General features: G+C 55.3%; 1 protein-coding gene across 2 annotated transcripts in view; it reads left to right on the forward strand.

Moving 5' to 3' along the window:
- Window positions 1-27,304, forward strand: part of LOC116940080 (uncharacterized) — a 75,820-nt gene that overhangs the window by 14,761 nt on the left and 33,755 nt on the right. For both annotated transcript variants that reach the window (XM_032949391.2, XM_032949393.2), the window contains exons 3-6: window positions 21,027-24,029; window positions 24,777-24,892; window positions 25,278-25,506; window positions 26,697-26,857. In XM_032949391.2, the coding sequence (XP_032805282.2) occupies window positions 21,027-24,029; window positions 24,777-24,892; window positions 25,278-25,506; window positions 26,697-26,857 (3,509 nt within the window). The remainder of the gene's footprint in view (window positions 1-21,026; window positions 24,030-24,776; window positions 24,893-25,277; window positions 25,507-26,696; window positions 26,858-27,304) is intronic.

Consider the following 27,304-nt stretch of genomic DNA (forward strand, 5'->3'; position numbering starts at 1 on the left):
AAACTGATGGTGATGGGAGAGGGCAGAGAGAGAGAGAATGAGAGAGTGAGGGCGAGCGAGGCGGCTGCAGTAGTCCAGGAGGAGATGGAGTTGGTGGTGGTGGCCGATTGGCTTCGCAGAAGCGAAACGTTGACCCGTGGGTTCTCTTAGTCGCTGTTTCTCAGCACCGACGGCAATTGACCCTGAAGGTTCAATTGCCGTGGCCGTGTTCGCCGAGCGCGGAGCGCGCGAGACCCCGCGGCACCCCCCGCGTCCGGAAGCGGCGGCCACGCGGCAGTGCCGGCGGTGCGGCCTTCACCGCGATTGACCCACACGGCTGCACACATTGCCCGGAGTGTGCAAGGTCACAATGATGGGGAGGGGGCGCGGGGGGGGGGAAGCAGGAGGTGGGGGGGGGGGCACAGTGCTGAGCGCATCGCAATGTCAATATTCACCCGACCCGCCCGAGTTCGATTCCCGGCCACAAACATCAGTGGTGTTTGATATCTGAACCGGTCCTGGGGCGCGCCTCACAACCAACCCGGACTGGACAATGTTGTGAAGTTTGGGCAAACGGCACTCGATGGATTGTTGCATGGCGAGCCCGGGAGAGATGGCAGCGGCTCTGGGTGGGGGGAGGGCGAGGATGGAGCATGGTCCAGCAGTGGATCGATCAAGGCTGATAATCACGTGCTGTTTGTATCTATAATAGATATCGTTTGCTGCGATTTTATCTTCTCATTAAAAGCAAAATTCCATTATTTATTTAGCGTTCCTGCTGTTTGTCTCGAGATGATTGGTCCGGACATTCTTAATTGGCACGTGGGGTGGTTGACGCGGAGCGCGTAATTGTTAATTACGCGCGATTATCAATAAAGCGCGCGCGCCACGTGTCGGCCCCCATAGCCGGGTTCGAGAGGACACGCGGGGCTGTCAGTTTCGCGTACAGCATAGCACTCAGATATAGCAGGTACACGTTCACACACACACACGCAACATATTACACACATTCCCAGACACGTACACGCACGAACATTTATTTTGTCACTTTGGTCCGATCCAGAAGTAGAGCGATAATGTCTGATGATGACTCATTCATACACGTACACATGCGCACACGCATGCTTATATTTCTCATCTAGCTGTGGATAAACATGAGCACGTATATACACACACACATACACGTGCTGGGTGTATCCGTGCTCATATCCATGCATGAGCACGTGCATTCATACACACGTGGACATGAGCACGTACACACACACACACCTGCAGGGTATGCATGCACACGTACACACACACGCGTGCTGGGTGTGCACATATACACACACGCGTGCTGGATGTGCATGCACACGTACACACACACGCGTTCTGGGTGTGTATGTAGACACACACGCGTGCTGGGTGTGCATGTACACACACACACACGTGCTGGGTGTGCATGCACACACACACGTGCTGGGTGTGCATGCACACACACACGTGCTGGGTGTGCATGTAGACACACACACACGCGTGCTGGGTCTGCATGTAGACACACACGCGTGCTGGGTGTGCATGCACACACACACACACACGCGTGCTGGGTGTGCATGCACACACACACGTTATGGGTGTGCATGCACACACACACACGCGTGCTGGGTGTGCATGTAGACACACACACGTGCTGGGTGTGCATGCACACACACACGTGCTGGGTGTGCATGCACACACACACACACGTGCTGGGTGTGCATGTACACACACACACGCGTGCTGGGTGTGCATGTAGACACACACACACGCGTGCTGGGTGTGCATGTAGACACACACACACACGTGCTGGGTGTGCATGTAGACACACACACACACGTGCTGGGTGTGCATGCACACACACACACGTGTCACACTGGCCTCGCCCTTCAAGGCTTGGTAGGCTTATTCACTGACGCCATCCGCTTACTAATCAGCTCACTAATTGAGGCTCACTCACTCAACCTTCCTCCCAGTCGGGCGCGTGTGTGACAATTCGGGTGTGTGTGTGTGTCCTGGACATCCCCTACGTCAACTCGGCCTCAAATGTGTACCTGGTGCAATGTGTAAAACACCGTCACTGGGGAGACAAAGGCGGTCGAGCGTGGCGCTGGGCCACCCATCTGCTCGTGTGCCGTGCCGGCCTTTTCCTCCACTCTCCTGGAATCACATGGAAATGCCAGGATTTTTTGGAAAACAATCAAATGTATCGAAAAGGCATCCAAAACAGACAATCTGCCCGTTGAGCTAAACCGAAATGGGGAATATTTTTCAGATTCCAAAAAAATAGTTGACAATTTTAACCTTCATTTTTCTGAAGCTGGTAATCTTTTTGATAATCTATTGAGAGTCACCCCTGCTTATGCAAATTCCTACACCCCTGTCCAAACATTAAACGAATTTAGTTTCCAACCAATCCACGAAAGAAATGTTCTGAAACAACTGTCCTACCTCAAAGGGTCTTCCTCCGGAGCAGATAGTTTTCCCGTCTTTGCTCTACTAACTGTTGGTCACCTAATATACAAACCTATAGCCCATATTTTCAACCTGTCCATCAAAGAAGCATCAGTTCCTCTAGAATGGAAATATTTCTATGTCCGTCCACTTCACAAAGGGGGCCCTAAAGATGATCCCAATAACTACCGACCTATCTCAATTTTGTTCCCATTGATGATTTTTTTTTAAAAATGATTGAACTACCAAATAAGCAGTTTCCTGTCCACCAACAATCTACTACATCTAAAACAATCTGGGTTCCAAAAAAAATACAGCACCACATCTGCTGCATTAGACTCTCTGAATCAAATTTACAGTAGCCTTGATAATAAGCAGTACTGTGCCTGTCTTTTTCTTGACCTGTCCAAAGCTTTTGATAGAGTAGACCACAGCACCCTGCTTAGTAAACTAAGTTGCCTCGGTTTTTCCGAAAACACAGTAAAATGGTTAAAAAAATACCTCTTTTCTCGCACCCAAACTGTATTCACAGATAGTTGGAGGTCAAACGGTGTTAAGATAACAAAAGGGGTTCCACAGGGTTCCATCCTCGGCCCCCTCTTGTTCTCTCTTTATGTCAATGACTAGGGCACTGACCTGGATCATTTCAGGGTAAATCTCTTTGCAGATGACACGATACTGATTACTGCTGGCCGCTCTCCGGATGACGTGAATGCTAAGCTCCAGGGTGATTTCAACAAACTACAACATCAGCTAGTTGCTCTTCAACTAGTCCTAAGTACCTCCAAAACCAAGGTGCTATGCTTCTCACCGGGACTAAAGCAGGAAGTTATTTTTCCCAAATTACATTCCTTAAATAATGATCAAATAGAGCAAGTCAAGTTTTAGAAGTATCTTGGGGTCATCCTGGATTCAAAACTGAATTTTGAAGATCACATTGATTATATTGGTAAAAAGACAAAAATAAAAATTGGTTTTCTGTATCGACACAAGCACTGCTTCCCCCCAATGTTCTGTTTGGAATTGATAAAAGCTACCATACTGCCTCTACTTGACTACTGTGACATCGTGTATAAATCAGCCCCAAGTACTGTACTGAAGAAGCTTGATTCCATCTATCACTCGGCCTTAAGATTTGCATTGAACTGCCCATATAGGACTCACCACTATGATCTCTACATTGGGTCAAACTTAACATCTCTTAATGTTCAACGGCTTGTACGCCAGATCTTATTTATTCACGATGTACTTACACAAAAATCCGCAGACTACCTGCTGGATCTCCTCTCTGTTTCAAAGAACAAATTTGACCTCAGGTCTTCGCTCATCTTCCAGCTTCACGCTCAAACTCGATTTGGTGCTTTCGTGACTGCAGGAATTACTCTTTGTTTTTTTTCGGTGAAGTCACGTAGAAATAAGAAAAAAATAAAATTACATAATAGCATACGACGTTTCGATTGCAACACAAGCAATCATCATCAGGTAGAGGAAACCCATAACCGCAGATAGATACACAGACCCTAAGTAGAGGGAATTAACACAGATACACCAGGGGATACAAAGAGAGACGGAGGAGCACACTAAATCAAACAGGGTTTAGCAAAATTTGGAAACTATAACAGCTTCACATTCCCTATTGCCGTACAAAAACCGGAGGAAGGGCCTTTGCTATTGATTCCCCCAGGGTCTGGAATGCTATTGCCAATAAACTGCAACTTGAATCGCTACCTATGAGATCTTCACTCAAAACTGCTCTAGAGGAGTTGCACACCCCTAGCTGCCACTGCTATTCAGTGGCCTAAAATAAAATAAAATGTTTCGCTCCGGATGACCGCTGCAAAGTATTATCTGTATTTTGATTTAGTGTGCTGATCTTAAAGGTGCATTGAAAAATGTGATACTCCGACTGATGCTCCTGTTGTTTGTGGAGTGACTCATGCAGCCAGCTATGGCTCTAGGATTTGGTGTTTCATGTTATTTATGTAGTTTATTGTTAAAAATTCGGTCACAGTTCCTGTGATCACTGTTACATCGCATTTATGGCTTTATTTTGGTGATTGATAAAAGTTTTTTGGTTTGGCCATGTTTTTGTTTATTGTAGTATGGAGTTAGACTGATGGCCTTAATCTAAGTTTTCTTGTTGTTGTTGTTTGACTTGCATCCCACTGGGATTTTTGCACACAGCGTTGGTGTACGGTGCTATTTCAGGAATATTTTGATGTTTTTTCCTGGATTTTCTGTTTGCACATGCACAAAGTCACTTTAAGATGTTTTCGTGTTCATGTTTTTGTTTTTTTGTTTGTTGCGGTTGCACCCGATTCAAGAGCCGAATGGCTCACAGGGCTATACCAAATAAATGAACTATGAAATATGAACTATAGGTGCCCGCTAACAGCACCTGCCTCAGCACTTCATGTAGGCTAGACGGGGGATCTTGTTATTTGTGTACACAGTGTGTGCGTCAGTGCGTGCATCTGTTTCCGTGCGTGTCAGTCTGGTCAGGCTCTACGGGGGATCTTTCTCTCTCTCTGTGTGTCACATTCCTGCACGGCTTATTATCTCAATGAATATTTTCCGGATCGCTGGGAGCTTAGAGCAGACAGACGCGTGGCTGGCAACCACTGCCGAGGGGACAGGTATACTGGATGTGGCGTGCCGAACAGACCCGGCTAGAATGAAGCTCTGGTGGCGGCTGCGGCGGTGTCGGTGAGGGCTTTCGAAGGCGAGCACACGTAAGGGCCGAAGCCACCGCGGGGATGGGTGGCGACGGGAAGGGATGTCGGCGGGTCTCAGGGCAAAGTCCCTGGAGGTGAGCGACCGCCCGTTTGCCGAAAGTCCAGCGGCTGGATTGTCTAGCAGAGGGAAGGAAGCGACATCGAGGCCGTGATGGCATCGGCTGCGTTGGCTGCGGTGGCTTCTTGACTTTGAGAGCGGCCACTGGTTTGGCGGCCAGTGAATCGTGGAGCTGATATCACTCGGGTCGTGGTGGCAGCTTTGGCGCCACGAGCAGCCGGGGGAGGAGGGTGATGGATGGGTAGTGGGGCCTCACCTGGCTCTGTCAGTCCCATTACCAAGCAGCAGCATCAGCAGCAGCATCGGCATCATCGGCAACATCATAATTACGAGTAGCATCATTATTATTAGCATCACCAGCAACAGCAACATCATCATGTTTAGCATCTGCATTTTACACCGCAGCAGTAGCATCATTATTAGCAGCATCAGCAGTAGTAGCATCATTACTATAACTATTAGCAGTAGTTATAGCAATCATCGTCCATATGATCAGCAGCAGCAACAGCAGCATCATCAGCAGCATCGTGCACAACCCCGGGTGAGAGTGAATGGTGGATGATCGAAGACACGATCTCCGGACGCAATTATAAATAATTGGGTATCAATAGCCTCAGCTGCTAATGATAAATTACGACTGTGATAAATAATGATCATCATCACCACCATCATCGCCATCAGTAATTGAACACAGAGGCAAACGCATGTCTCCCTGTCTCTCACGTAGACCGCTCATGTCCACAGATGTGCTCTGGTAGAGAGGACTGCTGCTGCGAGCGAGTGTCCATTGCCTCTTATACAGATTCACGTATGCCCATCCGCCTTTGTCTCCCCATTGCTGTTGCGGTGTGCCTGTGAGCGTGTGCATGTGCCCCCGTGGGTGTTTGTGTGTGCCTCTGAGTGTGTGCCTGTGCGCTTGCTTCTGAGTGTGTGTGCGTGTAAGAGTGTGTGCCTGTGTGTGTGTGTGCGTGTGTGCTTGTGCACACACACACACACATAGTAGTGTAGCGGTTAGCGCCCTGCGCTATGAACCTGGCCACCCGAGTTCGATTTCTGCTCACGGTCAACACCAGTGACGAGTATCTGAACCGGTCCTGGGCCACCCCTAGGTCGACACAGCCATAAATGAGTACCTGGTGCGGTGTGTAAACATCGCCACTGGGGAGACAAAGGCGGTCGGGCGTGGTGCTGGCCACCCAACCCCCTCGTGTACCGTTCCGGCCTTCAAAAGTGCTCGCTGACAGCACTTGCCCCTACAGTCTGTTAAGGCTATACAGGGGATCTTTGGTTTTGTCTTTGTCTCTGTGTGTGTTAGTGGGGAGCGGTAGCGTAGCGGTTACCGCACTGCTCAACGAACCCCGCGATCCGAGTTTGATTTCCGCTCGCGGCCACCACCAGTGACGATTATCTGAACCGGCCATGGGCCTCCCCTAGGTCAACTCAGCCTCAAATGACTACCCGGTCCCGGCCACGCCACCTCCTCTCGCGTATGAATGCTCCGGCCTTAATAGGTGCTCGCTAGCAGCTCTTGCCCCAGCAGTATATACGCGAGCTATACGGGTAGCTGTGTCTTTGTTTTTGAACTGTTGACGTGCGCGAGTGCGCGGAGCGCGCGTCATGCGCAGACTGTGAATCAGCCTCGCGTGTTGGGGTGGGGGGTGAAGAGGGGGGGGGGGGGTTGTGGTGATGCAGCGATGGTGTATTAGGGGGCCCAGGTCTTAGGAATACATCTTCATCATACCCCCCCACACACACACCACTACCACGCACTCTCTCTTCCCCTCGCCTCTCCTCCAGCTCATCTTCCCGCTCTCTCTCTGTCTCCCGCGTCTCGCATCCCATCGTTATATCTCTCCCGCCATCACCCTCTCTCCTCTCACACAACACATTCTCCTCTCCCATCACTCCCATCACACCATCTCCTCTCCCATCACTCCATCACACCATCTCTCCCATCGCTCCATCACACCATCTCCTCTCCCATCACTCCATCACACCATCACTCCCATCACTCCATCACACCATCTCTCCCATCACTCCATCACACCATCTCCTCTCCCATCACTCCATCACACCATCACTCCCATCACTCCATCACACCATCTCTCCCATCACTCCATCACGTCATCTCCTCTCCCATCACTCCATCACACCATCTCTCTTATCACTCCATCACACCATCTCCTCTCCCATCACTCCATCACACCATCTCTCCCATAACTCCATCACACCATCTCTCCCATCACTCCATCACACCATCTCCTCTCCCATCACTCTATCACACCATCTCTCCCATCTCTCCCATCACTCCATCACACCATCTCCTCTCCCATCACTCCATCACACCATCTCCTCTCCAATCACTCCATCACACCATATCTCCCATCACTCCATCACACCATCTCCTCTCCCATCACTCCATCACACCATCTCTCCCATCTCTCCCATCACTCCATCACACCATCTCCTCTCCCATCACTCCATCACACCATCTCTCCCATCACTCCATCACACCATCTCCTCTCCCATCACTCCATCACACCATCACTCCCATCACTCCATCACACCATCTCCACTCCCATGACTCCATCACACCATCTCCTCTTCCATCACTCTATCACACCATCTCTCCCATCACTCCATTACACCATCTCCTCTCCCATCACTCCATCACACCATCTCCTCTCCCATCACTCCATCACACCATCTCTCCCATCACTCCATCACACCATCTCCTCTCCCATCACTCCATCACACCATCTCCTCTCCCATCACTCCATCACACCATCTCCTCTCCCATCACTCCATCACACCATCTCTCCCATCACTCCATCACACCATCTCCTCTCCCATTACTCCATCACACCATTTCTCCCATCACTCCATCACACCATCTCCTCTCCCATCACTCTATCACACCATCTCTCCCATCACTCCATCACACCATCTCCTCTCCCATCACTCCATCACACCATCTCCTCTCCCATCACTCCATCACACCATCTCCTCTCCCATCACTCCATCACACCATCTCTCCCATCACTCCATCACACCATCTCCTCTCCCATTACTCCATCACACCATTTCTCCCATCACTCCATCACACCATCTCCTCTCCCATCACTCCATCACACCATCTCTCTTATCACTCCATCACGCCATCTCCTCTCCCATCACTCCATCACACCATCTCTCCCATAACTCCATCACACCATCTCTCCCATCACTCCATCACACCATCTCCTTTCCCATCACTCTATCACACCATCTCTCCCATCTCTCCCATCACTCCATCACACCATCTCCTCTCCCACTACACTCCATCACACCATCTCCTCTCCAATCACTCCATCACACCATCTCTCCCATCACTCCATCACACCATCTCCTCTCCCATCACTCCATCACACCATCTCTCCCATCTCTCCCATCACTCCATCACACCATCTCCTCTCCCATCACTCCATCACACCATCTCTCCCATCTCTCCCATCACTCCATCACACCATCTCCTCTCCCATCACTCCATCACACCATCTCTCCCATCACTCCATCACACCATATCTCCCATCTCTCCCATCACTCCATCACACCATCTCCTCTCCCATCACTCCATCACACCATCTCTCCCATAACTCCATCACACCATCTCTCCCATCACTCCATCACACCATCTCCTTTCCCATCACTCTATCACACCATCTCTCCCATCTCTCCCATCACTCCATCACACCATCTCCTCTCCCACTACACTCCATCACACCATCTCCTCTCCAATCACTCCATCACACCATCTCTCCCATCACTCCATCACACCATCTCCTCTCCCATCACTCCATCACACCATCTCTCCCATCTCTCCCATCACTCCATCACACCATCTCCTCTCCCATCACTCCATCACACCATCTCTCCCATCTCTCCCATCACTCCATCACACCATCTCCTCTCCCATCACTCCATCACACCATCTCTCCCATCACTCCATCACACCATATCTCCCATCTCTCCCATCACTCCATCACACCATCTCCTCTCCCATCACTCCATCACACCATCTCTCCCATAACTCCATCACACCATCTCTCCCATCACTCCATCACACCATCTCCTTTCCCATCACTCTATCACACCATCTCTCCCATCTCTCCCATCACTCCATCACACCATCTCCTCTCCCATCACTCCATCACACCATCTCCTCTCCAATCACTCCATCACACCATCTCTCCCATCACTCCATCACACCATCTCCTCTCCCATCACTCCATCACACCATCTCTCCCATCTCTCCCATCACTCCATCACACCATCTCCTCTCCCATCACTCCATCACACCATCTCTCCCATCTCTCCCATCACTCCATCACACCATCTCCTCTCCCATCACTCCATCACACCATCTCTCCCATCACTCCATCACACCATATCTCCCATCTCTCCCATCACTCCATCACACCATCTCCTCTCCCATCACTCCATCACACCATTTCTCCCATCTCTCCCATCACTCCATCACACCACATCCTCTCCCATCACTCCATCACACCATCTCTCCCATCACACCATATCTCCCATCTCTCCCATCACTCCATCACACCATCTCCTCTCCCATCACTCCATCACACCATCTCTCCCATCACTCCATCACTCCATCTCCTCTCCCATCGCGTGCCGTCCGCGCATCTCAAGCGTCGAGTCTCAGCAGCTCCTTCAATCGAGCCGCATGTTCTGCGCTGTCCGAGCGATCGAGGCGAGAATCGGCAAATTAGACGGCGAGAAATTAATGATCACGTGGAGCTATACAAGCGGTGGGGGGTCACAGATCTTGTGGAACAGCAGAGGAGAGCGAGCGACCTCCCGCCCCGGTGATGGATTTATCGAAACACGTGGCCCCATTCCGCGTATAACTCGAGATCTAAACAACTGCAAGGAGTAACAGTAACGAATATATATACATCAGATAAATCTCCTTCCGTTTTTAGAAATGTGAATTCGCTTGTTTTCATCTAGAGAGCGTGACCTGACCTCCACGCGCGCACACAGATATACAGACACACACAGACACGTACACACAGATATACAGACGCACACAGACACACACACAGACACGTACACAGATATACAGACACACAGACACGTACACACAGATATACAGACGGACACAGACACACACACAGACACGTACACACAGATATACAGACACACACAGACACGTACACACAGATATACAGACGCACACAGACACGTACACACAGATATACAGACACACACAGACACGTACACACAGATATACAGACGTACACAGACACGAACACACAGATATACAGACACACACAGACACGTACACAGATATACAGACGCACACAGACACACACAGACACGTACACAGATATACAGACACACAGACACGTACACACAGATATACAGACGGACACAGACACGTACACACAGATATACAGACACACAGACACGTACACACAGATATACAGACACACACAGACACGTACACACAGATATACAGACGTACACAGACACGAACACACAGATATACAAAAAAAGATCCCCCGTATAGCCTTAACAGACTGTAGGGGCAAGTGCTGTTAGCGAGCACCTATGAAGGCCGGCACAGCACACGATGGGGTGGGTGGCCAGCACCAGGCCCGGCCGCCTTTGTCTCCCCGGTGGCGATGTTTACACACCGCACACCAAGTACTCATTTGAGGCTGAGTCGATCTAGGGAAGGCCCGGGACTGATTCAGATAATCGTCACCAGTGTTGGCCGTGAGCGGGAATCGAACTCGGGCCGCCGGGTTCATAGCGCAACGCGTTAACCGCTACACCACCGCTCCCCACAATATATACACACACACACGCAGATATGCACACACACACTTTTATCCACACGCAGATATACAAAGACACACACGCACACACACACACGCAGATATACAAAGACACACGCGCACACACACACACAGACACACACGCACACAGGCGCACACACACAGACACACATGCGCGCACACACACACACAGACACACACGCATATACACACAGACACACGCACACAGACACACACACAGACACACACGCACACACACACAGACACACACACGCAGAAACACACGCACTTACACACACAGACACACACGCACACACACCCAGACACACACGCACAGACACACACGTACACACACACAGACACACACGCACTCTCACACACGCACACACACACAGACACACACGCACACACACACACAGACACACACACGCACACACACGCAGATATACAAAGACACACACGCACACACACAGACACACACGCACACACACAGACACACACGCACACACGCACGCACACACACACATACACACAGACACACACGCACTCACACACACTGACACACACGCACACACACACAGACACACGCGATCACACACACAGACACAACAACAACAATCGCCATTCGCCACTAAGTGGCGGTGACGTCACCACGACGCTTGTGCCAGGCTATGTGCACCCTGAGGCCACGTGAAGTGTCGAACGCCCGCTGGCAGGAGGTCACGGGGCAGACCCAGGTGCCACGGGTCGACTGACTGAGATGACTGGCTGATGCACCACCTGTGCCCCCTACTTTGCCAACCTGCTGTACTTTAGCCACTCGGCGCTCCGCTCGTTGTTCTGAGCGTCGCTCCTCCGCCCTCCGTTGTTGTTGGAGGGCGACTGCCTCCAACTGCCCAGTAGCGTCCTTCACGAGCCTCCTCCACAGAGGCCGATCTTGACACCGCTGGTACCAGTCATCGGCAAGTCCACTCAGCTGCACGTCCTCCTGTACCACATCACTCCATCTCTTCTCTAGCCCGTGCCGCGCCCGCTTAGCCCCCTCGATCCGGCCGAACAAAAGCTGTTTCGGCATGCGGTGGCTGGGCATGCGGGCTACATGACCCAGCCATCGCTGCCTTGCCCGCCGGAGGAGCTCACCGATGGGACCTTGCCCAGATCTTTCAAGGATTTGTGAGCTCCTCACACAATCCAGTCTGGTTAAACCCAGACACACACGCACTCACACACACAGACACACACACACACAGACACACACACACACAGACACACAGACACACACACACAGACACACACACACACACAGACACACACGCACACACACAGACACACACACACAGACACACACGCACTCACACAGACACACACGCACACACGCACTCACACACACAGACACACACGCACACACACACTCGTGTTATGCAGCGCGCGTCGCCCCTTGTTCTCGCTTGGCTGCCGAACACTGCGGCCGTGTTCCTTGAGGGCCCGGCTGGACGCACGCGCTCAGAGGGAGAGGGGACGAGTGACGTGGTCCTCTGAGTTCGCTCCATGATGACGCCGCGTTCACAGCGAGTCCAGACTCGCCACGCCGCGGGGGGCCGGGGGGGGCTCCTCCCCCCCTCCAACTCCGCTTTCTCTTCCCTCCCCATTCTACTCCTAATCGTCATCCTCCTTCGCCACACCATCCCTCCTCCTCCGCCAACTCTTTCATCCTCCACCTCCTCCCCCTCATTCTACCTCCACATCTTACTACTTCTCACTCCTCCTCCCACGATCTCCTCCTCCTTCGCCACCTCTTTCTTCCCTCACCACCTCTTCTCCCTCACCACCTCTCCTCATCCTCCGAACGATCCCAAACCCTGCCTCCCCGACTCCTCGGCGCGGGAGCGCTCATTCTCGCGGTGTCGCTCCGCACAAGTGGGGAGAGAGAGTGCGTGGAGAGTGTGTGGAGAGTGCGTGTGAGAGTGTGTGCTTGTGGAGATGCTGTGGAGAGAGAGTTCGTGGAGAGTGTGTGGAGAGTGTGTGGAGAGTGTGTGGAGAGTGCGTGGAGAGTGCGTGTGAGAGTGTGTGCTTGTGGAGATGCTGTGGAGAGAGAGTTCGTGGAGAGTGCAGGGGGAGAGTGCAGGGAGAGAGTGCGGGGGGAGAGTGCAGGGGGAGAGTGCAGGGGGGGAGTGCAGGGGGAGAGTGCAGGGGGAGAGTGCAGGGGGAGAGTGCGGGGGGAGAGTGCGGGGGGAGAGTGCAGGGGGAGAGTGCGGGGGGAGGGTGCGGGGGGGGAGTGCGGGGAGAGAGTGCGGGGAGAGTGCAGGGGGAGAGTGCGGGGGGAGAGTGCAGGGAGAGAGTGCGGGGGGAGAGTGCGGGGAGAGTGCAGGGGGAGAGTGCAGAGGGGGAGTGCGGGGGGAGAGTGCGGGGGGAGAGTGCGGGGGGAGAGTGCAGGGGGAGAGTGCGGGGAGAAAGTGCGGGGAGAGTGCAGGGGGAGAGTGCAGAGGGGGAGTGCAGGGGGAGAGTGCAGGGGGAGAGTGCAGGGGGAGAGTTCGGGGGGAGAGTTCGGGGGGAGAGTGCGGGGACGGGGAATGCGGGGGGAGAGTGCAGGGGGAGAGTGCAGGGGGAGAGTGCGGGGGGAGAGTGCGGGGAGAGAGTGCGGGGGAGAGTGCAGTGGGAGAGTGCAGAGGGGGAGTGCAGGGGGAGAGTGCAGGGAGAGAGTGCGGGGGGAGAGTGCAGGGGGAGAGTGCAGAGGGGGAGTGCAGGGGGAGAGTGCAGGGAGAGAGTGCAGGGGGAGAGTGCAGAGGGAGAGTGCAGGGGGAGAGTTCGGGGGGAGAGTGCGGGGGCGGGGAGTGCGGGGGGAGAGTGCACGGGGAGAGTGCAGGGGGAGAGTGCGGGGGGAGAGTGCAGGGGGGGGAGTGCGGGGAGAGTGTGCGGGGGGAGAGTGCGGGGGGAGTGTGCGGGGGGAGAGTGCGGGGGGGGAGTGCGGGGAGAGTGCGGGGGGAGAGTGCGGGGGGAGAGTGCGGGGGGAGAGTGCGGGAGAGAGTGCGGGGAGAGAGTGCAGGGGGGGGAGTGCGGGGAGAGTGTGCGGGAGGAGAGTGCGGGGGGAGAGTGCGGGGGGAGAGTGCGGGGGGGGAGTGCGGGGAGAGTGTGCGGGGGGAGAGTGCGGGGGGGGAGTGCGGGGAGAGTGTGCGGGGTGAGAGTGCAGGGGGAGAGTGTAGGGGAGAGTGCAGGGAGTGAACTCCCCACTCACTCCCCTGGTGTGCGCCGCGCTCCGCTGCCCACGAGTCGCGCCGCGCCCTGGCAACGTCCAACACCACGGGGGAGGCCACCGCAGGCACAGACAAAGGCACAGACAAAGCTCCCCCGTGTAGCCTCGCACAGACTGGCAGCGAGCAGCTATTAAGGCCGGGTGGTGGTGGTGGTGGTGGCCAACCCTTGCCCGCTGAAGGCTACACGGGGAATCTTTGGCTTTGTTTTGTGTTTAGGATTGAACATGCACCTAGCCTGGCACAAGCCCCGTGGTGGAGAAAGGCGATTGCCGGTTGTGTGCGGGGATTGGTAGTGTGTTTGTGTGAATGTAACACTCAATGGACAGTGATAGTGTAGGCAGTGTGTGTGTGAGAGAGTGTACAGGGAGAGTGTGGAGAGAGTGTGGAGAGTGTGTGTTGTAGAGAGAGTGTGGAGAGAGTGTGGAGAGAGTGTGTTTGTAGAGAGTGTGTGTTTGTTGAGAGTGTGGAGAGAGTGTGTTTGTAGAGAGTGTGTTTATAGAGAGAGTGTGTGTGAGAGAGTGTGTTTGTAGAGAGTGTGGAGAGTGTGTGTGTGAGAGAGTGTGGAGAGAGTGTGGAGAGAGTGTGGAGAGAGTGTGTTGTAGAGAGTGTGTGTGAGAGAGTGTATTTGTAGAGAGTGTGTATGTGAGAGAGTGTGGAGAGAGTGTGTGTGAGAGAGTGTATTTGTAGAGAGTGTGTTTGTGAGAGAGTGTGGAGAGAGTGTGGAGAGAGTGTGTGTGTGAGAGAGTGTGGAGAGAGTGTGGAGAGAGTGTGTTTGTGAGAGAGTGTGGAGAGAGTGTGTTTGTAGGCGGTGTGTGTGAGAGAGAGTGTGGAGAGAGTGTGTTGTAGAGAGTGTGTGTGAGAGAGTGTGTTTGTAGAGAGTGTGTGTGAGAGAGAGTGTGGAGAGAGTGTGTTTGTAGAGAGAGTGTTTGTGAGAGAGTGTGGAGAGAGTGTGTTTGTAGGCGGTGTGTGTGAGAGAGAGTGTGGAGAGAGTGTGGAGAGAGTGTGTTTGTAGAGAGTGTGTGTGAGAGAGAGTGTGGAGAGAGTGTGGAGAGAGTGTGTTTGTAGGCAGTGTGGGTGAGAGGGAGTGTGGAAAGAGTGTGTGCGTCAGAGAGTGTGTGTGAGAGAGAGAGAGTGTGGAGAGAGTGTGGAGAGAGTGTGTTTGTAGGCGGTGTGTGTGAGAGAGAGTGTGGAGAGAGTGTGGAGAGAGTGTGTTTGTAGAGAGTGTGTGTGAGAGAGAGTACAGGGAGAGTGTGGAGGGAGTGTGTTTGTAGGCAGTGTGTGTGAGAGTGTGGAGAGAGTGTAGAGAGAGTGTGTTTGTAGAGAGTTTGTTTGTAGAGAGTGTGTGTGACAGAGAGTACAGGGAGAGTGTGGAGAGAGTGTTTGTAGAGAGTGTGGAGAGTGTGTGTTTGTAGAGAAAGTGTGGAGAGAGTGTGGAGAGAGTGTGTTTGTAGGCAGTGTGGGTGAGAGGGAGTGTGGAGAGAGTGTGTTTGTAGGCAGTGTGTGTGAGAGGGAGTTTGGAGAGAGTGTGTGCGTCAGAGAGTGTGTGTGAGAGAGAGTGTGGAGAGAGTGTGGAGAGAGTGTGTTTGTATAGAGTGTGTGTGAGGGAGTGTGGAGAGAGTGTGGAGAGAGTGTGATTGTAGGCAGTGTGTGTGTGAGAGAGTGTGGAGAGAGTGTGTTTGTAGAGAGTGTGTGTGAGAGAGTGTGGAGAGAGTGTGTTTGTAGAGAGTGTGTGAGAGAGAGTGTGCGTCAGAGAGTGTGTGTGAGAGAGAGAGTGTGGAGAGAGTGTGGAGAGAGTGTGTTTGTAGACAGAGCATTCGCTGAGAGTCCAGAGGACACTGGGTGGAGAGAGTTCGACGAGAGAGTGTGGGGAAAGCGCGTGAGTGTAGGGGGGAGAGTGAGACTATATAGGGGGGAGCGTGGAGAGAGTACCGAGAGAGTGCAGGGAGAGTGGTCAGTGGAGCGCTACTATGGCGGGCTGAACCAGACTTCGCGGGGCACGTCGGCTCGTCTAATCTGTTTTCAGTCACGCTCACATTTTCGCGAAATAAATCTCCGCCAAACTCTCCCCAATGTGTATCCCGATCGCGGCGGCGGCGGCGGCGTCGGCGCGCGTGGTCACGGCTCGCGGGACCCAACCGGACATCCCGGCGGAGCGAGCGCACGGCACCCACCCCCTCCACCCCGAGCGCACGGCACCCACCCCCTCCACCCGAGCGCACGGCACCCACCCCCTCCACCCCGAGCGCACGGCACCCACCCCCTCCACCCCGAGCGCCGCGCGTCGCCCGGGCCCGCGCGCACCGGCTGCGACCCTTCCGCCCGCGTGCCACGCGCTCACGTTTGTCGCATCGCGCTCACGGCCGGAATTGAGCCAAGTTCACGAGCGCAGAGAGCAGGCTCATGTGCCGGAGTGTCTGTTCGTGTGTGCAAGTCAACGAGTGACCTTATCTCCCGGCGTGGCAGTGGGGGGCGAATTTCTCAAATCCCCCCCACCGCCGCCTCTGTCCACAAATGTGGACACGCCACAGTCAGTTGATCGGCAGGGCGCGTCTGGTGGGTTAAAGTGTGAGCACTGCCACCTCTTCCAACAACACGTCTGGAAAGAGTAGGCCAAACACCGTCTCGACGAGGGAACTCTCCAGCGCCCCCTCTAGCGGAGGCCTTCCCACCAGCAGGAGCGCGAGCAGGCGCTTGCAGGGCCGCGCCTTTCCCCCCTTGAGACCTCCACACTCACGGTCGAATCGGGTGATCGGGGTACCGCTTCCACTTTTCCCACCGGGGCCAGAAGCGACGGTCGTCATTACGTATCACCTAAGTCGACCTAAGTCGACCTAAGTCGACCTCGACGTGGATCCGAACTCGTGCCCTTGAGACCGTGGGCCCAAACCGCTACTGCCGCCGCCACTCCAGCGCACAGCGCCTCGTGCCGCCCGCGTGTTTGCAATTCGCGCCGTGGATTACAGAGATTTACATCAGCGCCGAGAGGTCGCCGCTCTCAGCGCTCTGTTTGCACAGCACTTGTGGTACGTGGAGAGATGTCTCACCCCCCCCTCCCTCCTCTGTCATCATCATCATCATCGCCCTCGCCGTGTTGTCTTAGCTGGCGGATGCGACGCGTAAGGAACGGGGCTTAATTTATCGGCAAATATTTTACCGTGTACACGGAAGCGGGTGCCGCACATTGAGTGGTGGCGGTAGCCACAGTGAGAGGCGTGATGGATGTGGTGCGCTGGGAGACTGGAGTGGACTCGAGTGGGTGGCATGACACTGGCAGTAGCTACAGGTGCAGCGAGAAGTATTCTCGATGTTGTGCACCGGGTTGCGAAATCTGTTTTTCGTCGTAGGTGGCACGTGGACGAGTAACCGTAGCGAGAAGTATACCTGATGTGGTGCGCCGGTTGGGGAAATATTGAAAGCGATGAAGCCCTGCGTAGGAGGAAACCAAGGCAGGGGAGCGAATAAAGCTGCCCTCTCCTCCTCCACCTCTTCTCTGTTTCTTCCTCTTTCTCCCCCCTGTCTGCCAGTGGCCGGGCGAGGTTGGCACAGGCCCTGGTGAAACAATGAAACAGGGTTGCGGGGGGGGGGGGGGGCCCTGTCCAACTTCCCCCTCTGCATCGGCCGGCGCCTCTACCGCTCTGGCCCGTGGGCCACGCCACAGTTACACTGCCTGCACACGCAGTTAGCTATGCCGTTCGCTAAACCCTTGGGTAGCCTTAGTCTGGCTCTATGAGCCTCTTGAATTAACACTGAACCCTTGGGTAGCCTTAGTCTGGCTCTATGAGCCTCTTGAATTAACACTGAACCCTTGGGTAGCCTTAGCCTGGCTCTATGAGCCTCTTGAATCAACACTGCACCCTTGAGTAGCCTTAGCCTGGCTCTATGAGCCTCTTGAATTAACACTAAACCCTTGGGTAGCCTTCGTCTGGCTCGATGAGCCTCTTGAATCAACACTGAACCCTTGGGTAGCCTTAGTCTGGCTCTATGACCCTCTTGCATCAACACTGAACCCTTGGGTAGCCTTTGTCTGGCTCTATGAGCCTCTTGGATTAACACTGAACCCTTGGGTAGCCTTAGCCTGGCTCTATGAGCCTCTTGAATCAACACTGAACCCTTGGGTAGCCTTCGTCTGGCTCTATGAGCCTCTTGGATTAACACTGAACCCTTGGGTAGCCTTAGCCTGGCTCTATGAGCCTCTTGAATTAACACTGAATCCTTGGGTAGCCTTAGTCTGGCTCTATGAGCCTCTTGAATTAACACTGAACCCTTGGGTAGCCTTAGTCTGGCTCTATGAGCCTCTTGAATCAACACTGAACCCTTGGGTAGCCTTCGTCTGGCTCTATGAGCCTCTTGAATCAACACTGAACCCTTGGGTAGCCTTAGTCTGGCTCTATGAGCCTCTTGAATTAACATTGAACCCTTGGGTAGTCTTAGCCTGGCTCTATGACCCTCTTGCATCAACACTGAACCCTTGGGTAGCCTTAGTCTGGCTCTATGAGCCTCTTGAATTAACACTGAACCCTTGGGTAGCCTTAGTCTGGCTCTATGAGCCTCTTGAATTAACACTGAACCCTTGGGTAGCCTTAGTCTGGCTCTATGAGCCTCTTGAATTAACACTGAACCCTTGGGTAGCCTTAGCCTGGCTCTATGAGCCTCTTGAATTAACACTGAACCCTTGAGTAGCCTTAGCCTGGCTCTATGAGCCTCTTGAATTAACACTGAACCCTTGGGTAGCCTTAGTCTGGCTCTATGAGCCTCTTGAATTAACACTGAACCTTTGGGTAGCCTTAGCCTGGCTCTATGAGCCTCTTGAATTAACACTGAACCCTTGGGTAGCCTTAGTCTGGCTCTATGAGCCTCTTGAATTAGCACTGAACCCTTGGGTAGCCTTAGTCTGGCTCTATGAGCCTCTTGAATCAACACTGAACCCTTGGGTAGCCTTTGTCTGGCTCTATGAGCCACCGCGATGAACAATGAAGCCGGTGGCCTGGCTTGGTTGGCATGGGCTTAGTGCAATATTATTTTCTCCCTCCCTCCCCACTCTGTTATTTCTCCTCTCTCGTGCACCCTCAAGCCATGGGGAGCTCACCCAGCAGACAGAGCCTTGTAGGCGGGGTTAGTGGATCAGGCAGAGATGGAGCATCTCCGCTATAGTGCCTCCCTCCCGTACAATGGCAATCCCTGCTGATACGCTGCCCGCTGTGGCCTGTGTCAGGGCCTCATAGAATGCGCCACAGGCAACGCCTTGCCTCACGTATCCCCGACCAAGCGCTGGCTCGAATCGTGATTGGCTGCTACGCCCCTCGTGGTATAGCAGTGTTCCACTCGAGCTTCAAGTGGACTGTTTAAAGCAGGAGACAGCTCAGGAGACCAATCTGAGTCTCATTTGCAAGAGTGACCTGGGGCATTAGTCTGGCACGACGGGGTGATGATTGCCGCTGCTGCTGTGTGTGTGTGCGTTATGCAAAATCGAGTCGATTGCGGTGTTATTTTTTAATTTGGCGAATTTGGACACTGACGCCGGACAAACAAACACAATGGTCTACTGTTGCGAATGACGCCACTGGATCTTTAACGTGTAGCGTGAGTGAAGCAGGTGGCTGCGTATTTCCATCAGTCAATCCTCCCGCGGTACTAACCGGGGTGGCCGCTCGATTTGAACCACAGACCTCTCGTGATGACGGTTCTGCCCGTGAGAGCGTCGGCGTAGAGACGTCCCCTGTGTGACCCCTGTTGGACCCCCTGTGAGACCCCCTGTGGAACCTCCTGTGAGACCCCCTGTAAGACTCCTGTGGAACCCCCTGTGGAACCCCCTGTGAGACCCCCTGTGAGACCCCCTGTGGAACCCCCTATGAGACCCCTGTGAGACCCCCTGTGAGACCCCTGTAAGACCCCCTGTGGAACCCCCTGTGTGACCCCTATGAGACCCCCTGTGGAACCCCCTGTGAGACCCCCTGTGGAACCCCCTGTGTGACCCCTTTGAGACCCCCTGTGGAACCCCCTCTGAGACCCCTGTGTGACCCCCTGTGGAACCCCCTGTGAGACCCTGTGGAACCCCCTGTGAGACCCCCTGTGAGACCCCTGTGGAACCCCCTGTGAGACCCCCTGTAAGATCCCCTGTGAGACCCCTGTAAGACTTCCTGTGTGACCCCCTGTGGAACCCCCTGTGAGACCCCTGTGAGACCCCCTGTAAGACCCCCTGTGGAACCCCCTGTGTGACCCCTGTAAGACCCCTGTAAGACCCCCTGTGGAACCCCCTGTGCGACCCCCTGTGGAACCCCCTGTAGAACCCCCTGTGAGACCCCCTGTGAGACCCCTGTGGAACCCCCTGTGAGACCCCCTGTGAGGCCCCCTTTAAGACCCCCTGTGGAACCCCCTGTGTGACCCCCTGTGGAACCCCCTGTGTGACCCCCTGTGAGACCCCCTGTGAGACCCCCTGTAAGACCCCCTGTGGAACCCCCTGTGAGACCCCTGTGAAACCCCCTGTAAGACCCCCTGTGAAACCCCTGTGTGACCCCTGTGAAACCCCCTGTGGAACCCCCTGTGAGACCCCTGGGACACCCCCTGTGGAACCCCCTGTGAGACCCCTGTGAGACCCCCTGTGTGACCCCCTGTGGAACCCCCTGTAAGACCCCCTGTGGAACCCCTTGTGAGACTCCCTGTGAGACCACTGCGGGGTTTGTGTTGGCAGAATCCGAGAGGTGGCCCCTGGCGACATCATTGCCGTGGGGAGACCTGGACACGTGGAACAGCGCGACCTCTGACCTTCAGCTTCTTGACCTCCTTCACCAAACTCAACCCCAGCTCTGGGGGTCACCAAACAGCATGGGGGATGAAGATGTTTTTGAGTGGGGTCCAACCATGACGATGTCACCACCACTTTCATCATCATCATCGCTTGTAGCAGCAGCAGAAGATGCAGCAGTGATATCAGAAGCAGCAGGAATATTGTCATTATCATTATCAGCAGCACCATCAGCAGAAGTGTTAACATCGTCATTGCCATCATCGTCATCATGGACTCTGCTTCCATCATCGTCATCATCGCGGCACGAGGGGGGTGCGACGCGCGTGGTGACTGAATCACAGGATCTCCCCTCATCTTCTCTTGTCTTCTCACCTCCTCATCACTCCTCACCACCTCCAGAAGAGACCACGGCTGGCTCAGCTGCGTACAGAGACATCGCGCCCTCCTTAACTCCCCTCGTCGCCTTCACCTCGTCGGCTTTCTCCTCCCACCCCGAGCTCCCCACCTCCTCGTCGCCTCGTGGGTCCCCGTCGCTCGCGCTTCTCGTTTCCGATGCCCATGAGTCAGAATCTTTTGCGGAAGAGACTCCGTCTCCGCGCCCCACGTCCTCGGATCTCTTCCCTTTGGCGGCATCGGAAGGAGGACGAGCTCTCTCCGGGTCCTCTGAGCTCCACTCTTCGCTTGTGATCGCAGCAGATCTCGCAGATCCACGGCGGAACTCAGAGCCCGCCGTCTCTTCTCTGGTGGAGTCGAGCGCTGCGCTATTGGGAACGGATCTCGCGGAGGGAGTGGCGCCGGGACACGGCCCGATCCTCGCGAGCTCCTACGCCGCCCCCGCTCGACCGCCGCCTGCGTCCACTGTCGGGCGAACACCACGCGAGGGCATCCCTGCATCGTCGTGGCCGTCCCCTTCCCTGCCATCGCCTCCATCGTCTTTAGCATCATTGCCTCACCCGAGCAGAGACATCCTCCCCGCGACGGCCGATATCCCGACGTCGCAAGGTCCCCTGCGTTCATCTCGGCCGCCTCTCCTCTCCTCGATGCCTGGGGACTCCGAACTCTTCTCCTCCACCGCCTCGTCCTCCTCGTCCTCGCCATCATCCCCGCCCCAGCCGTCTCCCTCGGTGGAGACTGCAGCCCAAGACTCTGGGACTCCTCTCTCGGTGACGTGGACCCCGGCGCTTCCTGCAAGCGCGGGGGCGGCGGTGAGCGGCTCCGTGGGGAGCGACGCTGACCTCCTGGCGTCACGGCGACCCCCGTCGCTCACGACCGGCATGGAAGCCACTGCCTTTGTCTCGTCCTCCGCTCCGTCCATGTCGTTCGCGAGCGCCGTCGGTTCTTCCGGCCGAGGCCCCCGGGGTACGGTGACCACGCAACCCATGAGCTCGGCTGCGCGGATCGAGGCACTGCCGCTGTCATCTCAAGCGCCGGCACCCGTGGCGGAGGAGAGCGCCGCTCTGAGCCCAGTGCCAAAGTCCACGCGGGTGACGACAACGTCGCCGATGGTGATGATGACGACGACCACGATGATGATGATGTTGACGGGGGCGGCTTCATTGTCGATCGGGGCGACCCCTTCTCCCGTCCTCTCAGAGCCGAGCGAGTCTTCTCAGCTGCCAGATATTTTCGGAAAGATTGATGGCAGCGGCCTCACGTCATCGCTTACCTCCTCATTTTTCTCCCCCGCGTTCTTCTTTTCATCATCTTTGCCATCACCATCGTCGCTGTCGCCGTTACCATCATCGTCGGTCCTCCTTCAGCAGGACCTGCCGTTTGCCTCGCCGCTGCCGCTCACCTCGCCCGTCGCGTCCACGTCGATCATCGTCAACCGAGAACCACCTCTATCGTCCATCTCCACCTCCTTCTCCACATCTTCGTTCTTCTCATCATCGTCATCAACATCTTCGTCGTTGTTGACATCGTCTGGCCTCGTCGCCTCCAGCTCCTCTGTGCCTTTTCCCACACCCCGGGCCTCCGTGGTGACCACAGCACTACCGGCCACAGAGGCCTCCTCCCTCCCCGCCAGGGGCACCGTGACCTCTGCTACAATCGGACCCACGGCCTCATCGCCGCCACCACCACTGCCGCCAACAATGACGCTGACCTTAACATTTGCCCCCGCGATGACCACCGCAGAGTTCGTGACCTCAGGGCCATTAGGGCCCACGGTGCCCACAACCACCCAGATACCCACCCCGACCTTAATGATGTCAACGGTACCCACAACCACCCAGGTACCCACCCCGACCTCAATGATGGCAACGGTGCCCACAACCACCAAGATATCCACCCCGACCTCAATGATGTCAACGGTGCCCACAACCACCCAGGTACCCACCCCGACCTCAATGATGTCAACGGTGCCCACAACCACCCAGGTACCCACCCCGACCTCAATGATGTCACCGGTGCCCACGACCACGGTGCCCACGACCACCCAGATACCCACCCCGACCTCAATGATGTCAATGGTGCCCGCGACCACCCAGATACCCACCCCGACCTCAATGATGTCAATGGTGCCCGCGACCACCCAGATACCCACCCCGACACCAATGATGTCACCGGTGCCCACGACCACCCAGATACCCACCCCGACACCAATGATGTCACCGGTGCCCGCGACCACCCAGATACCCACCCCGACACCAATGATGTCAACGGTGCCCGCGACCACCCAGATACCCACCCCGACACCAATGATGTCATCGGTGCCCGCGACCACCCAGATACCCACCCCGACACCAATGATGTCATCAGTGCCCGCGACCACCCAGATACCCACCCCGACACCAATGATGTCATCGGTGCCCGCGACCACCCTGATACCCACCCCGACACCAACGACACCAGCGGTGCCCGCGACCACCCTGACCCCAACGGTACCCACGGACCCTCCAGGAACCCTGAACTGCAACGTGACGGAAGCGCTGTGGGTGACCACGGGTGAGCCACCTCCACAAATACCGTCACCACCCCCTCCCCCCCATGGAGCCAACATCATCCTCAAATTCAGCATCCTCATCAGCCATGATCAATCCACTGCTGGATGGAGGCCTCCTCGTGCCTTCTACATACTACTGAGGCGCCCTGCCTCTATATCTCTGTTGGTGGCCCTCAGCCAGCGGTGGAAATTCCACAGTCGTTTGGCAGCGCCCAGTGTAATTCTCACAACAAGTTAGGTATGTGTTTGAAAGAGCGACCATCTTAAAGGGCATTGTTTAATTGTGTATATAGTAGAACCCATCTTAACGACGGTCGTTGGTTCCACGAAACCGGTCATTAAGTGATTTGGCCGTTAAGCGAGTATAGGAAATACACGTTAAAGGCTTAATTCGTTCCAATAGCATTGCATGTAAACAATGTCCCAACGCTCATGCATGGACGTCGCTGATTGGCCGAAGCCTGGTCAGACCGCTTTGGAGCTCGCCGATTGGCCAAAATTGACGGTTGCGTGCTCGGCATAAGCCCGTCGTTAACAGGAGAGAATGGTCGGTAAGCGACCACATTGGGCTCTATGGAGGCCCGTCGTTAAGCGATTAGTCGTTAACGGGGTATTGGTCGTTCTGCTGTAATTGTGTGTCCACGTGCAGCAAAGTCTTCACTCGGCCCATTGACTAAGTAACCCCCCCAACTCACCTCCCACTCCCCCGCCCCCCATCCTTCCCCCCCCCCACTCCCCTCACCGAGCAGGGGTCACGGTGTCTGCCGGTACGGACCCCTTGAGCCGCGGGTTTCGGGAGGGGGTGGCGGACGGGCTGGCGAGGGCTGTGCGGGGGGCTCTGGGTGAGGGGGATGCGGTGGTGCAGGTGAGTTTGGGGGGTGTCGGATTTCCACGTGACTTTTTTTATTCTGCAATTATTTTTCTTCCCTCCGACAAATGCATTCTGCGTAACCATGTAAATGTTCTTTGTGCGGATGTTTGCATTCGGAGGTTTCCCTCCCTCAATTATTTTATGATTCGTATTTTTTATATAAGTAATAACGTTCATGCAAATTGCATCTCACAACCGCTGAGTCGGAACCACAGACCAAGCTGGAAGGCTGCCAGGTGGAGATCCGGCGCTCCCAACACTTACTCATATTAAGATGTTTTCACCCAATTCTGTATGTACGTACGTATCCAACCGTGCTAATCGGAGGGATCACCCCCTCCCCAACCCCCCCTGCGCCCCTCCCCCGCCCGTCGCTCAGGTGGAAGCCATCCTGAAGGCCTCCTCCCGCGGTGCGGACGTGTGGGACGTGTCCTACGTCACCGTCGTGGGGAGCCAGGCGCTCACGGCGTGGGCCGTGTCGGGCTCGCTGGCTCGCTATGGCTCCATGCGCGTCGCCTGGGAGCTCAAGAGCCACGGGGTCACGGGGGTGACGGACCCCCCCGGCTACCCGCACCTGTCCTACCCGACGCTCTTTCAGGTCACGACAGGTGAGCGACGGGGAAGGGTCGCCGCTGCCACCTCCGAGGTCCGATGCATCGCGGCGGACGCGTCGTGGGCTGAAGAGGGATATCTCGCGATGCCAGTAGAGGGGAGGACGGCACAACGCCGCATCGTCGTCTGGGCTGATGGAGCTCTGTCTCTCCCGCTGTGACGCTACTGGGAAATCCAGGGACGTAACAAAACTTTTGCGGCCAGAGAATGCGAAGATGAACGGCCCAGGCCAGGGCTGAGCTCGTCGCCGGTAGGCAAGAAGTGGCGCGTCACTGGTACTCGCCGCGGTCGTAGTGAGACGGATACTGGACGTGGTGTGCCGGGCGCGTAAATATATTTGGGGTTGCCAAACATGGACCGGTAAATGGTAAACGCGCAGCCCTGCAATTGCCTGCTCCCGCCACTGCCGGCAAGAGGGAGCTCTTCTCTCGGGGGTACTTGTTCTGCTCTTCCACGCTGATCAGACGTCTTGGAAGAGGTGAAATCACCCACACTTTACCCCACCGCACGCGACCTGCTGATCAGAGATTACCTACGGTGAACCCATTGTACGCCGTGGGGTTTCAGCTGCCGCGCCGGGAGGCGGAACCGGTGACCTCTGCTTTGCAGGTCTGGTTGTATGTTTAACGAAGCATATGGATAGTGTACAGGATCGCCAACTACCACGTGGTCTTGCTGTCTGTCAGCGCACCGCAATCCCTCGGGTCGCGACGCGGGTATCTCGGTGAGCGTCGCCGTTCCCGGCTTAGTCCTCTTCGTGTTGTAAAAAATCTCGCGCCCCGGTCCCTGCTGTGCAGCCACCCACGGTCACCGTCGTCGCTCTTGACGATGTTTGTCCGCTCATCGTCAGCATTGGCTAAAATGTGAACAGAGAAAAACAGGAACGAACCTCCCTTGTTGACAATTACTCATATCGCTGATTAAGTTTGCGAATTTAACGCTCAATCGGAAGCATGCGAGTTCTCATCCCGCTTGTGCATCATCATCCATAACTCCGTGGGTCGATAAAACAAGCACCACTTTTTGAAGAAAGTCAGTGGATAGACCCTCCCTCCCCTCGGCCCCGCAGCCGCTATACGAATGTAGAATTGCCACCACCACTGGCCCAGTGCCCCTCCCATGTCTGGGCGCTGCGTTGCTCGCCGCTGAGTGCATCTCCGGTGTCTCCGCGTGTTTCACCGCCCAGCGCTGGCGTTGGTGAAAGACGACATCCGCTTTTGCGGCTTCGTCCAGGCGCTGGAGGCCCGTCTGGCGAGGGCCTTCGCCGCCGCCTGGGCCCTCCGCGACCCGGCCCCCTCCCCCTCGACTCCCACTCCCACCCTCGCCCCGGGGATCGTCACGGCACAGGTTTGTGAGACGGCGCTCGCTTGCGTCCGTGTTCCCTCCTCATCCTCCTCCTCATCGCGGCCGCAATCGCAGAGGGCGCTATCCGAGCCGGCCAAGCGCTTGGTCGCCGCGTTGTCGAGTTCAATCGGCGCCGTTCCGCGGGTCGCGTGACTGGGGTTTCAACTCGGTGTCACCCTAGCGAGTCGGCGCGTTCGTGCGTATTGATCCTCGGTTCGAGTTGGGCCGTGAATTTTTATTTTGGACGCGGCCTGAATTCTCGGCGGCTGGTCTCGCTTCACGGCCCGGTCCGGATTGCCTCTTGGTCACAATTTTGCCGACGCGAAGTGACGCCACCAATAAAAGGTGTCGTAGGCGGTGGCAATGCTGACTTTTGGGTTTTGTCAGCAATGCGGATCTTGATCCTTTGACTCTGGGAAAGTCTCGATCGGAAGTATTTCTGCCCAATTC

The sequence above is a fragment of the Petromyzon marinus genome, chromosome 7 (genome assembly GCF_048934315.1).
Source record: "Petromyzon marinus isolate PM22_M1 ecotype Great Lakes invasive population chromosome 7, UKy_Petmar_22M1.pri1.0, whole genome shotgun sequence".
In the NCBI taxonomy this organism is placed as follows: domain Eukaryota; kingdom Metazoa; phylum Chordata; class Hyperoartia; order Petromyzontiformes; family Petromyzontidae; genus Petromyzon; species Petromyzon marinus.